Genomic DNA, 14,784 nt, shown 5'->3' with positions numbered 1-14,784 from the left:
CGAGGTGACTGGGAAAGTAGGGGATGGGGTGATGGTATATATATAAATGGGATGATCAGCATCAGCTCGCAGAGAAGGTGGCATATAAGTAAAGAGTTGAAGGAGGTGAAGGAAGGAGACATGCAAGTGTCTGAGGAAGGAATATGCCAAGTCATAGGGAAAGGCCAGCTCAGAAGCCTAGAGGCAGAAGCACACTTGGTACATCTGAGGAACAGTGAGGCTATTTGCGCCTGGAGAGGAATGAACGTGGGCAGAATAGGAGAGGCCATCAGAGGTTTAATGGGATCCAGATCACTTGTAATGACTTTGACTTCTGTTAGAAATAGAGCCCATAGAGCGTTTGAGTAGAGGTTCACTCTGGCTGCCATGTTGAGAATAATTAGGGGTTAAGAGTGGGAGTGAAGAGGCTAGCCCAATAGAAGGCAGCTTGGTCAAGGTGATAGCAGTGCAGATGGTGAGAAGTGATCAGAGATAGCGAATTTGCTGAGAGACTGAACATGGGGCTTAAGAAACAGAATTGTCGGGGTGCCTGGGTGGCTCCGTTGGTTAAGGGTCTGACTTTGGCTCAGGTCATGATCTCGTGATCCTTGGAGCAAGACTCGAGATGGGCTCCGTGCTCAGCAGGGAGTCTGCTTGTCCCTCTGCCCCTCCCCACCCCTTGTGCTCGCTCGCTCTCCCTCTCTCTCAAATATCTTTTTTTTAAAAAAAGAATTAAAAAAAGAAACAATTGTCAAGGATGACTTCAAGGTTTTTGGCAACTAGAAGAACAAAGCTACCATTAACTGAGGTGGGAAGGTAGAATTGAAGCAGGCTAGGACACATTCAGTTCAATAAATATGTCAGACATCTGGGGGGTGCCAGGCAGCAGTAGGAGATAGGAGTCTGAAATCTGGGAAGGAGTCTGGGCTAAGGATATAAAATTGGGAGTCACTTTCATAAAGATCATATTTGAAAGCTAGCAGACTGGATAAGATCACCAAAGAAGCTAAGTACAGAATGGAAAAAGAAGAGATCCAAGTAAAGGAGAGCCCTGGGGCACTCTAACAATCAGAGAGCGGGAAGGAGGGAGAACCAGCAAATGGACCAAGAAGGAGCTGCCAATGAAGATATAAGCCAACAACAGTAGGTTGTGCCCTTGGAGCCTAGTAAATTATTTCCGAAGGAAGAGGGGATAAGCATGTCAAATTCTCTTTGATAGGGAGAGTGGACTATTCATTGAGCAAGGGGAAAGTCAGTGATGATCTGGACACGACCAGTTTGGGGGAGTGGTGCGGACCCAGTGAGTCTAATAAGGAATGGGGGGAGAGAACTGGAGCAGTTCCCTCTCTCAAGTTTCACTAGAAAGGTAAGCAGAGACAGAAGGCACAGCTAGAACAGTCAAGGTATCTTTTGCTTAAAAAATGGGAGAAATAAGGGCGTGCTTGTATGCCGAAGGGTTTGTCCCAGTTGGAAAATGTGATAATGAGGAGAGGGAATGTGACCTAGTGCTGGATGGAAACAGCGCCCTGGGACAGAGACCCAGATGGTCCCCAGCTGCCGGCCTTCATAGCAGAGCCCGCCGCCTCCAGATGGACAGCACTGTATACATGAGGAAGAAACCCAACACATTCTGTTTTCCTGCTAAGAAGTATGAGCATTTAATGCTACTACCTCTGAAGGGAATGATGCAAGAGGGGAGAAAAATATCTACTTTATAGATAAGAAACAAGTTTAGATGACTTACCAAGATCATGCATGCATAAGCTCTTTGAAAACAAGTTTTGGAGAACAAGCTATTTGGGTAGAAAAATCTTGACTATTTTGCGTGTCTGACAACCTCACAACATTTGGTATTGTATCTTCTTATAACATGTTTAAAACTTCGGTCTAGCGTTACATAACAATTTCTATTTTTTCCCTTAAAATATATAGGTCCTCATCAATTTTCTCAACCTCTTTTATATCTCATGTTCCTTTTCCCTCACCCCTCCCCACCATGTGAGACTCACTGGCCCGTATTCCATAAATAGCAGAATGCTCAGATGCTGAGAACGCTACACTCACATCTTTAAGTTAAATCAACTTTCAGGCTATGAGAATCCCAAGTGTCCCAAAAACATTACTGGTTTTAGGCTCAGGAAGAAAATTATTAATGGTGATCTTTCAAGAGAAAGTTTAGTCTGAAAACTAGATTAATTTTATTATACAACTTAACGTAAGACATTCATTTTATTGTTTTCCTAAGTGCATGTGATTATCTGGAATATACAATCAATTCTACCAATTTATTATAAAGAGCACTAATCATATGTATAATTTAACCAAAATCTTACTGTATGTGATAGTAAAGGTTACAGATGATAAATGTTAAGAATTCAGAAAGATTCATTTGGGTTTTGATGAACTACCAGCTTTCAGTATCTCAAGGTAAGTGTAATCAATTCTCTATTCTGTCCTAAATTTCCATCTATGGCTAGAATCTGAGTGCTGAAGTTTACATACTAAATCACTCAACTTATTGGTCTAAGAGGTAATGGCTCTGAAATGTCAGTGGGCCAAAGAATCACCTGAGTGCATTCAAAATGCAGATGCCTGGGCCCTGCTCACAAATATTCCAATAAAGTGGGACTGAGCTAGTACCCAGGAATCTGAGTTTTTACAAGTGCCCTCATGGAGAAAGAAACATATTAGTAAAGACTTGAAGAAGGTAAGTGAACGAGACACAAGATGCTATAGAAAGCACTATTCAAAGGGTTTTCCCTGGGCAAGCACGAAACATTCTACTTTCAAGCCCCCGACAGGTTTAAACTATTTGTCCCATGATGAAACCACCCACTGCAGAGAACCCCGCAGCACTGGTCCACAAATCCCTGGTTCTCCGAGGTTCCAGTTTTGGAGTCAGAAAAACAGGGTGATCCTTGCTCGGGCTTGTATGCAGACCGCACCAGGCTGCAGAAGGGACCGGCTGCCACTCCCAACCTGTGCAGAAACATCCCCCTCGTCTTTTGGTGGAGTGCTTCTTTCTGCTTATGAACCCAGACACTTCCAGAAGACGGCTGTGGTCTCCCATGTAAACCGCACTTCTCCAGGAGACTGGAGCTCAGAGCAGCAGGGACTGCAAGCCTCTTTCTCACCCTGACTTCCTGACTTCATCCTTAATGCAACATTCTATTAAGTGTCATTAAGAAACATAATTAAAGATCCTATCCCTGCTGTCAATTTACAATATTACCTACAAAGATGATGAAATGAGCCAGGACAACACAGAAAAAAGTAGCAAACTTTTTTTTTTGTTTTTGTGGAGAGCTGTTTTCTAACTCTAGATGCCGTGAAAAGTGGCAGCGGGGCCTTTTGCCTTTGAGCAAAAACTGCTTTCAAGAACAACTGTGTTTTATTTCCTTTGGTACTTTTATTTACAAAAAAAAAAAAAAAATGAAAGGCAGGAAGGTAAAGTGACAACCCTGAAGCTCTTTGTCAAATTATGAGTAGAAATTATTCTCTGTGGCCCACTGTGTCCTATTCAGGAGGTGGAAAGGAATTTAAAAAACACGTCCTAGTTCGTCATCGTGCCTGCCCTTGAAGGGACTTACATTCTTCTTGGGAAGACGGGACAAAATGTATCAAAGGATAGACAAGTTACAGAACCAGAGATCACTTAAGATGAGGGACTTAAACTGGACCTCGAACACTGGCAGAGAGGAAGAAGGCTGGGGAAAGGCGTGAGGCAAGGTGCATGGCTTGCAAGCAAGCAATACAAGCCCAGCCTCGCTGAGGCACCTAGTCCAGCAGGCCTGCCCAGTGGGAGACGGCAGGCAGCCAGCCAGAAGCCTGGGAGCCATCCTGGGGAGACAGACAGCCCTGGACGTCAAGTCAAAGAGCTCAGAATTTGACAAGTAAGAACATTCAAAGAGTTTCACACAGTGCAGTCTTTGGGGATGTTAATCTGTTAGAGATGGAGATGTGTAGGATTGATGGGAACAGACGGTACTTGGGGGCAGTCAGAAAGCTACCAGAAAAACCCAGATCCCGGGTGGTGGAGACCCAGAGAGTAGCAGCACTAATTATTACTAGTTTTATAGGCTAGTTTCATAAAATCTAACAAAACTGAGTTGTGCTACAGATGTAACATCAAGATTTTTTAAAGGATGGTATCAAAATGAAAATTTGGGAGGTGTGTGATTGTTTTGAAACCTTCCCAGTAATCGATCATTTTTATGATCAACATTATGAAAGGGAAAGAAACGTTATTGTTTTTACATTTTACTTAAAAGACTGTGACTTGTACTTCACTTTCCATGTCCAGTCAGTTCTGCATTGTGCTTTCAGGCCCTGCCCCCAAACCGTCTTCAGCCTACTGATAGAGAGAAATCTGACTTCAAAAGTGTTCGGGAATGCAAGGAAAATGAAAAGCTTGGCTTACACTTAAATACTGGAAACTCCCCAAACTTGGCAGTGATCTTTTAAGTGTTCCAGATCACCTATTGTTCAAAATGCTAATGGATGAGTTCCTAATTAATCATCAGACAAGTAGAAGAAAACCTGTTTAACACTCAGAAGTAGAACTTCCCGGATTCTATCAAATAGCACATTCCTAGAGGAACAGTCTCTAAAGAAGTTGGTCTGAGTACCAAGATTTTGAATGAGCAGTAACGAAATGCCTCTAATTTATTACAGATGACTGCCTGGGAAGAGAGACAAATTGTTTAAACACATTTTTTTTTCTATTATTCTTGCGTTTGGGGCATGTCAAGGATGTGGACCATCTTGGACACATCCATGTGGAAACAGCACATTCTATCACCCCATAGCCAGGCAAGCCTCATTGCAGCGATTCCTCTGTCTGAGCTGGAAGAACTCTGGTTTTTTTACAGCTTACTTCTTGAAAACACAGTAAGGATTGCCAGTCCTAAGTGTTCATTCTGACCTGGTGTTTTGTAGCAACCCCTGTGTGTGAGCTCCTAAAGCACTGATGTTATTGAACCTTCTTTCCAGACTGAAGAAAATCTTTTTAAAAAGAGGATGTAGCTAAATAAGTGCCTTTTCCCCCCAGTCCATCTGTTCATGAGTGTGTGTGACATTCAGGATCACTAGTGGATCTTTGAATCCTAAATACTCAGTAACACATAGACTCTAGACTGTTCTCATCTGCAGCACAACCCACATGAGGGAAAATGTTTCTTTGGCCTCCCAGTTTCAAGAGAAATCATTGTCCCCTGTACTGATTTTCATAATCACAGAACAAGAGAAATACTACTCTCAGGGTTCCCTTCCTGTTTGGAGATCAATGTATCTATAAGCTTTGAACCTTCTATATCACAGTTAAAGCACAAATTCTCCACAACTCAGATGGGCAACATGTAAAATACAACTCTGTTAATTGATCCTTTGCCTTAAGGGATGTTAGGTATTGCCTTAGGGTTTTTGGAAGACATATGGCAAGACAGAACTGGCCCCTAACATCGTGTGTATTAGCCTAAGAACACTGGGATGAATTCATAAGGTCAGTGCCTAGGAAGCATAAAACTCACATCCATGTTACATGCTCTATATTATATTAGGGGGAATGACTTCAAGTTGGAAGTTTTTGTTCTTACAAACATTTATTTTCTTCCAAATTTACTGTGTTTCTGTAATGCTGTGAAAAGTCTTCACTTCCCTTTTCCCAAGTGTTGAGGTTCAAAAAGCCAGCTCTCAACTATAGACTAATCTTCATCTCTTCAATGTCTTGTATGTTGACTTAGTTTCATATGTAAGTATTTATATTAGTTTTCCTCAGGGATTTATACATCAATATATATATATATATATTCCTACACAGATATATACAAGCTTTTTATCCTCATCTTACCACTTGACAATACAACTTTAAGTATGTTTTACACAGCTGTTCCTTGGTCAAGGTCATTTGCAAGAGCAAGTCGGTTTCTGAAGAAATCTTGTTTGGTGGGTGAAGGATCCATTGAGGGATTCTCATTAGTTTTTTCCCTGTATTCTGATCCACTGGACCTAAAATCTCAGCACACAGATAAAGTACAGGTTGATTTGGTTTTAATTGTTTTCAGATATTTTATCCAAATTGTTTTGCATTTGTAAAACAGTTGCCTCTTAGATCTGGAATAATTTTTACTTCCCTTCAATTTCATGACTCAGGACACGTGTAACTAAAATTTGCAACGAACATAAAGAGAATATCTTTCTAATGCTTTATGGAGACAATTGTGACAACTGTGTATGTTAGTGTAAGATACTGTGTATAACGTTGTGAAAGGGAAATAAAAGCTCAGAAAATTTAGGAAATCCTATTTTTGATTCAACCAAGTAACTACTCCACAAATTACCAAGGCCCTTAAATTAAAATGGATGGAATTCATTGTTCTCAACCAAGGTTATCTATCAAGGGCCATTACTGAATTTGGGCATTACATTACAAACTCTTGCTTTTGCTTGTTTTCATTTTTAAATGAAAGATTTATTGAAGCCAACCACACATATATGCTACATTTGATAGAATGCAGAAATTAGTACAGTAGTCAGATTGAGGAGATTCTATAATCTCAACCACCACAAAGGAGACCAAGCCCAATCAATAGTCAACAACTCAAATCAGTCCAATTGAGTCCCCAGTCGAGGGTGCATTCTTCCTTTATCTTGGTTAAGCCAGTTGGGTAATCCATTCCAGCTCTGCACCTTCTCCAGTTTGTTCATGTCAGAAGTCCCTGGAGGGAGGAGGCTTTCTGGAAATAACCTCTGATAAGCTAGGCTGGGGCCCTTTGGCTAACTTAAACTCCGAGCTAGAATGGGTAGAACTAGCCCACTGACTAAGAACCAATTATCAAAAGACCTCATGCAGGATGTATGGAAGTGATATTAGACATGAAGTTCTTTATCCAAAGCTCCTATACAACTGAACAAGTTCTCCATATGCTGAGGCAGAATCAGGCATCCTTCCACTATCCACAAAAGAAGGATAAGTTCTTTTACTGTCTTTGGTATGCTACGAGTCCTCACAGTCGTTGTTAGATAAGTTAATTGTGACTCTATAATTTACTGAACTAATTGGGCAGAATTCAAACATCCCTCTACATTATTCAAGGAAAGAAGTTGGATCCACACAAAGACTAAAATCTTGATGTCTGGACACCTAATGACTGACTGGATTTTTTTATTATTCACCCTGATACTTGGTATCACAGATGAAGCCAGAGCTGCCCACCATGTTTTCTACTTCCGGTCAGGAAGAAGCACTTTTCCACTACACCCCAGTGCACAGAAGGAAAACTATTCTTTCTCTCAACACCAGTCCATCTGCGTACTCATCAGATAAGATTATATCTTATCTGGTAGGGTGAAAGTCCTATTCCTTTTCAGAAGCCCCCTTGGAACTCTCCCTTGAAACAGGCTCCACATGCCCCACCCTAAAACTCCACGCCTCTTCTCAACTCAGAGTTCCCACCTACCTACAGTTCAAATCATCCCTGATTAGTACAGTTATGCCCAAAATGTTAGGAAGATATATTTTTGACACTTTTATTCTTTCCCCATATCTTCTTCTATCCAGAAGGCTAGGAATGCCTATAGTTTTGGGGGTGGGAAATAAGAAGCAAGATTCGAATCTGGCTGGTGTTTCTTCTGAATGGTTCCCCCATATGGCGGTTTCTCATCAGAAAATCATTAGTCAAAACTTAAAATCTTTACCTCACATTTCCCCTCTTAGCTGCATCTGATCTCTCCAAAACCCAATATGTCATACTTTGATGGTTCCAACATGCAACTGTTTAGTGTTTACCTGGAAATGGGAAAGCTTTGATGTCACCACCAGCCCCAAGGACCACAGAAATCTTCACCAGTTGCGTTCCCATTTCTGAAACAAATGCCAAAATCGCCCTGTCTAGTTTTCAAAGTCCACAAACTCAGCTTAGTATTTTCTTTTTTTAACCGCTCTTCTCACAAACCACTTTCTCGGTGTCTCCAAGTATGTGAATTTCTCTGCATTTCTTGATATTAACTATTAATTAACTAATGACTAACTTGCTAATCCTTTTCAAAATCCAGCATTCTACTGTAGCCATGACTATAAGCTTATTTTTATCCTTTTAAAGATAATTTTAACCGACCTCTTTGCAATGCTTACATAGTATGTGGCCACTTGGACTCTTCCAAATGTGTGGCTATTAGGCTTGGAAGTAATGTGTACCTAAATTACTGGGAAATAACCTGCAGAATCTAGGAGAAGGGGCCAGTGTATTTGCTTTTATTCCCTTCATCTATAAAACAGAAATGGCTTTTGAGCTCCTGGGGCCATTTTGGTCAACTGCAGGGCAGATCTGAGCAGACACTAGAGGGACAGGCAGGCTAATGCTTGCTGGATAAGCATACAGTGGCTGCCAGGACATTCTGACACATAGCCATCCAAGTGTTTGATGGAAAGAGAATAACCTGTTGCTACGTTTCCTTCCACTTAGTCCACAGAGACAAAGAAAATAACAAGCTGGGTAGATCATACAAGTATAGATCTGCTACAAATAAGCCTTGCAAGTTTATTTGGAGCTGGGGAAAGGAGGAAGGGGAGGAATCCAGTGCCGTGGAACCCTCTCACCTAAGAAGGGCTGGTTTTCTGATTGGAAAGACTGTCTGCTATGAAAGCTTTAGGAGACCTGCACATGGAAAAGTAAGGGAGCAGGGGAACACCCATCCTGTCGCCCAAATCAGTCAGTCCTGGTAATCAACAGGGTGACAAATGAGCATTCATATACTGTATGTTTGTTGAGTGCTTACTATGTTCTAGGTACTAAACCTTCAGCTAGGTTACCCTTACCTTTGAACTGTAAGCTTCTAATGGGCTACAACTATGTCTTTTACTTCTTTTGTGCTAGACAGAACCTAGTACCCTAAAGACCCTAAGTTAAGGGTCTGACACTCGACACTAAGTTAAGTGATGGATTTCAAATGACCTATTAAGACACATTTGTAGTGAGGTTTAAGTCATCTAAAATGTTATGCCTTCAATCATCTCCTTTAATTTTGAAGTAATGTAGGGAAATGAGATGAGAGAGGAGCCCGGAGTGGGTAAGAAACGGGAGAAGGACTTGAGATAGGTTGTGAGGAGGTAAAGAAGAAGGTGGGGTAAATTATCAATTAGTTCTTTAGTAGTCCTGTTTTCTATTATGTGCTCTGTTCTATAGCCGAGGCTGGGCATATACAGAAACAGCTGATAAGACACCAAAGAAGAGGACTCATGGATGTTTGGTTACATGGGGCCCTGTAGAAGTATGCTGTGTGTGTGTGTGTGTGTGATTAAGAAAATAGAGAGATTTTGATGTGATTGGTGCAGGGAGGGTGATGATGTAGGAAGGAGACAGTCTAAGGTATATAAGTTATAAAATGTTAAAGAGGAAGAGAATGGGTGAGGAAGCAGAATTAATCAGTTGGAAGCCATATTTTTTTATTCCACTCCCCCAAATTTGAGGATAAAAAGAGCCTCTATACTCTCTACCCCTAAACTGTCTTACATAATCCTCTTCCTCCATGCCACACCCCAACCAAGAATACTTATTAAACTAAGTGCAAGATTTATATATAAAGATAAAGTAGTATTTGCCTCACACTTCAGAGTAGTCTAGATGTAAGTCTTGAACAGCCTCCATATTCAACCTTCCAGAATGGGACAGTTTGCCTTACTCCCTACTCAAAGGCAGAGAGATAAGGATTCAGTCCAGCATCAGCCTATCACATTAGATCTGTTCCTGGCTTCTAAGGATCTTCGTTTAGAATTTTTAAAGTCACTTAACATTTTCAAGCTTTAGATATGTAGTCTTTATTCTGATCAGTTCTGGGCAGCTTTCAGGGACATGTGACCTGGTATCTACCCAGGACAAATGTGCCTGAGACAGAAATAATCAGAGCATCATCCTTTTCCCCAAATATCTTGGGCATTTGGGGGGATTTTTTTTTTTTTTTAATGATGTCAACTTGATCTCCCTTTTGAATCCTTGTGGGTCTGAGCATTCGGCCCTCCCAGCCTCAGAGGGAGGAGAACCCTTTCTCAGGTTTTCTGTTGCATCTGGCTCCATGCCTAGCTTCATCCTGAAGCAGCACTCTGGGTGTGTGGGGCCACCAGCCAAACAAGCCCCTATGGATACAAAAAGGGTGTCAGTGTAGACAGGAATGAGCCTCCAGAGGGCTGGGGGGGAGGCAGGCAGTGAGCCCCAAATGTGACACAGGTGGTTTTTCTGGCACGAGTCCATTTTGGACCTCTGAGGCCAGGTTGTGGCATGGTTCCAGTACCCAGGATTAACCACTTCTTAAAGTCACAGGGCTTGCTGCCAGCCTGACTCTCGACACATGGGAGGAGAATGAGCTAAATGTCTCTTTCCGGTTCCTCCCTGGATCTGTCCACATGCCTGACTTCAGAGTGCAAGTTCCTTTGTAACAGCTGGGACTATGTCATTCACGATTCCTATACAAGTGTCCCACACAGCACGTGCAAAGAAGAAGGAAGGCTTCACTACTGAGAAGAATGGTGCGTTCTCAACTGAGTTAAGAGCCGCTGACCTTTCTGTGCTTCTCTGGGACTTTCTTGCCCTTCCTCTCTATCATAGCATAATGGAGCAAATGTCCCACGGTTCTTGCATGAGAACACTCAGGAGAAGCTACTCAGGCTGCTTCTTTATCCTGCGCAGAGTCCCAAAGCGCCCACCGCAGCTCCCTGACCCAAGGCGATACGCAAGTATCACCTGGTGGTGCTCACGATCCTACCCCAGATGTTCAAAGCCAGGAAAGCCTGCCAGAGGGAGCAGCTCTGTGGTACCCCCTTTACTTCCATTCATATACCACTTCAGATTTTAAATACAAAGGCAGCAGCAGGGTAGGTGGCAGCATTGTGATTGATGCAGGAGAGACTGATCTATGAGAAAGGATAAGAGGACTAAGGAGACCCATTTAACCCTCTAAGAAGGATCTCCAAAAGGTGCAAGAAGACTGAAAGCAATTAACCAACATGAATTTAGAGAGTCCACAGCTAGTCCTCAGCATTGTGCCAAGGGCTGGGGGCGGGGGGTGGCGGTGGTGGGAGGGCTACAGAAAGATAAAATCAGGTCTTCCACATGGTGAGTCTTTAAAATTATAGGTCCCAACGCCATATTAATTTCTTGTTCCAGGTGTTAAAAAGATGTGATTACTCAGATTGATCTAAAACAAAGCCAAAGTACAGATAAAGCAAATCTCAGCACTAGAAAGGACTCAAGTGCTTATCTTGGGCAATTTCCCATTCAGTGCAGGAATCCCTTCCATTAGCATCCCTGACCAGGGTCATCTAGCTTCTACTCAGGAGAACCCACTCCCTCATGAGGCAGCCAGCTCCAGTTCCAGTACCTGCATTTTTAGAAAGTTCTTCCTCTTACCCACCACTCCTAGTTCCGCCCCCTTGATACAGGGAGGCCAAGTCTACTCCCTCCACCTCAAGTAACTGGCAGAGCATTTTCTTACATCGCTCTGAAAAATGGGAATTTGTAAAGGAACCAGCGGTGAATCCATGGCTCACTGTTTTCCGACAGACCCACTCACTATAAATGGCAGTGGGCAAAAAGTGGCTCTTTGTCTGGGAATACTGTGGTCTAAAAAAAAGATAGGCTGAAGCAGTGCCTATCTTAGGAGTCCTTTAGAAGGATTCAGGAGCCTAAATCCAAGAAAAATCTAATCTATGAACATAAAGAGAGGGATAGGAGTCTTAACTCCTCACCCCCTGCATAAAGGGATCTAGCAACAGACATGTGTCCCTTAGCAAAACTGAAAGAGGACTTTGTGGAGTAGTACTGTGTCTAACTGCAATACTCTTGCTCTCTTCCTCTTCCTCATTCTTCCAGTAACAACAGGCAGGGACCCACACTCACAGATCCTCTAATCTCAGTACCACCCTCCCCATGGGAGAAAAATTAGACAAACCTTCCAAAAAAGTCCTCACTCCAGGCCTGCCCCCTTCCATCGAGACCATTATCTAAATCAGCCAGTAACTTCTACCCTCAAGGAGAAAGTGATGTCCCTCAATTTCCTCACTTATCAGCAACTCTCCAAAGGCAGTTAGAGTGTCTTTAACTTTTCCATCCACTAACTGTTTAAAACTGACTGCAAGAACCTCCTCTCCCAAGAGAAACTAAGTAGCAGGGAAAATCTCTCTAAGGGAGGGGGAGGTGGGGTGTGAGGACCAGTGGAAATAAGAGACAGTAGTCTCCCAGGCAGGCAAAGGCTAGACTGGAGAATCTCTCTCAGGTCAAATGCTAAATGCTTAAATCTCTCTTCCCTACATTTCATGCTGGGGTCTGGCCACCATCTCCCAGTCTGTAAGACAGTGCTGATAAGTGCTGGCCAAAATGCCTAGTAGGTGATTTCCTACAACAAGGACTTAGAGTCTTAGAAGGACCACAGAAGGGAAATGTCTTGTTTTGGCCTCTTATGGAGTACAGAAACTCCATTAAAGTGATTTTTTTAACTAGGGCCCAAGTCAAATCCATTCCATCATTTCTGCTAAGGAAAACACTAGCAAAAGTCCCAATAAACATGTACTATAAACATATAGTTATCCAGGGTAACTATAGACTCCTACAGGCAGAAACGCTGAGATGCCTTGGAAAACTTTCCACAGGTGGGGAGATTTGGATGGAGCATCCATTACACCCAACTCCAACAGTGGACCCCAGGCCTCCCCGTCTAAAAGGATTTGATTGTCACCAGCTCATTACCCTGGGGACCTCCTCAGCTTACTCTTCTCAGACACATGACTTTGGGAACAAGGAAGTGGAGCTAAAAGAGGCAGAGACAGGGCTGAGTTTGCTTTTACTCTAGGAGATTACAGTGAGAACTCTTCACCTGATGGGATTCGGGATTCGTGGCTACTGGCTGCAGGCACTGAGCTTGAAGCTGTTGTGTGAAACCAGGCTACTTAAACCTTATTACTGTTAAAACCTCCAGACTTAGCCCAAAGGGAAATGAATTACAATGCTGTCTTGTCTAAGGGCTACTCACTTCTTTTTAAAGAGCTTGCGGAAGGAGCTGCGAAAGCCCCCTTTCTGGTCTTGCCTGGGGTTTTGATCGCTGAAAGATGTTTGTTCGCTTTCTCTTTCTTCCTTTGGACAGAATCTGGTGGTGTCTTCTAAATGCATCTCCTGAAAATACAAAAGAGGGATGTTTATTTACTCTTTCCAAAGTTAACCTTATCCTGACTGGGACAATTTTTTTTTAACTTTGTCACTTTCCTCTCCCACCCCACAGACTAACGGTGAGCACCCTATCCCAACTAAAGCAAACCTAGGCTAATTAAGAAATGAGAAGTTGAAAAGAGGATAATCTGCTAAGTGCAGAAGTATTTTGTATGTATCAAGGCAAACAGTCTTAGAGTAGGTTTATGGTATAAAAATAATTAAAGATCAGGACATAAGGGGAGTTAGCGAGTATCTAAAGGCCATGGAGACTAACTTCTTATTCTGGCACCAATCCTGTCTTGCTGGAAAACAAGTAGGGGGCCCCTCTCGTCTCTGGGAATGTTTCTCTTTCTACAAAATAAGGCAGTTCCTTCATTGTAATGCTAGTTTTAAACTCATGTTCCTAACTCTCCATTTTAGACATAAACAAGGGAAGGAGGTTTTGCGGGGTCAGATCTGTTTAGAAGTAGATGCCAACTGTGTCTATATGGGCACGTACGTGCATGTGTCTATGTGTACCCGCCACACACTTCCAACCTGCAAATACAACTTCGATATAGTTTTTGGCATTCTTAATTCGTGGTATGTGCAGTGTAAGGTAAAAATTAATAAAAAATAAGGCTCTATCTTCTGTGAACTTTCTAGTTTCTAAGTGTGAGATGTGCTAAATAAAATAGATATGCACTTATATTTATGTCCATATAAACGAAATATTTACTGTGAGGTGACTGAGACTTAAAAGCAACCTAAAATAATTTAGTTGCTTCATTTTGAACCTAAGAAGAGAACCCAAGGAGTCAAAGCAAAAACCACCCTGAAACTTTCATGAATTGGATGGGTGACTGCTTGCTGACAGTGAAGTGAGGCGTGGGGAAGATTTTTTTTTTTTTTTTTCAGGAAACATGGGTTTGACTTTGAGAATTTAACCTGGGGTTACAGTAGCAGATCTAGAGGTCCTCTAAGACGCTACTAAGATTCATTATTAAACTATGGAGAGCACATCTTGATGGCTTAGTGTGGGGTTTCTCAAAGTGTGGTCCTGGGGCAACAGGATCAACTGGGGCTTTTATTTAAAATGTACAGCCCTGAGCCCCAACCCAGACTTTCAGAATCAGAAACTCTGGAGTTAGGTCTAGGTAATCCTTATGCACACTTTAATTTTAAAAACCAGTGGTTTAAGGTATGGTCCTGCCCACCTGCACTTAATGTTTATATGCATCGCCTGGGAATCTTGCTAAAATGCAGACTCTGATTCAGTAGGTCTGGGGTGGGGCCCAAATTCTGCAATTACAATAAGCTCCCAGGTTAATGAATGCATTTACCACTAGTCTAAGGACCACATTTTGAAAACTGGGCTTTTAGGGACTGTTTAGGAACTAAATATATTAAGTTTAAGGAAAATCTCTCTGTGCAATCATGATCTTGATAATATCTTGCATTTGTATAGCATTCCATACTTTACGAAGCATATGCACATACTTTATCTTATTTGGCCTGATGCCCACAACAACACTGTGAATTAGGTAAGGTATATATTGTCTTAATTTTACAGATGAGAAAACTGGAGGTACAGAGATGCCAAGTGAATTGTCCAAAAGCACGCAGCTATTTG

At 42.2% G+C, this 14,784-nt stretch overlaps 1 protein-coding gene across 1 annotated transcript in view; it reads right to left on the bottom strand.

Moving 5' to 3' along the window:
* Positions 1-4,381: 4,381 nt before the first annotated feature.
* ARHGEF33 (Rho guanine nucleotide exchange factor 33) overlaps positions 4,382-14,784 on the bottom strand; it is a 67,545-nt gene continuing 57,142 nt past the window's right edge. Inside the window, exons 16-17 of the mRNA XM_064572141.1 lie at positions 12,997-13,136; positions 4,382-5,985 (exon numbers count right to left, since the gene is read on the bottom strand). Coding sequence (XP_064428211.1) covers positions 5,856-5,985; positions 12,997-13,136 — 270 coding nt within the window. The 3' untranslated portion in view covers positions 4,382-5,855. The remainder of the gene's footprint in view (positions 5,986-12,996; positions 13,137-14,784) is intronic.

Source organism: Mirounga angustirostris, unplaced genomic scaffold (genome assembly GCF_029215605.1).
Source record: "Mirounga angustirostris isolate CCGP_5_RB_7025 unplaced genomic scaffold, mMirAng1.0.hap1 SCAF_10, whole genome shotgun sequence".
Classification (NCBI taxonomy): Eukaryota; Metazoa; Chordata; class Mammalia; order Carnivora; family Phocidae; genus Mirounga; species Mirounga angustirostris.
Note: the sequence above shows the minus strand (reverse complement) of the source record. Positions and strands in the feature narration are given on the sequence as shown.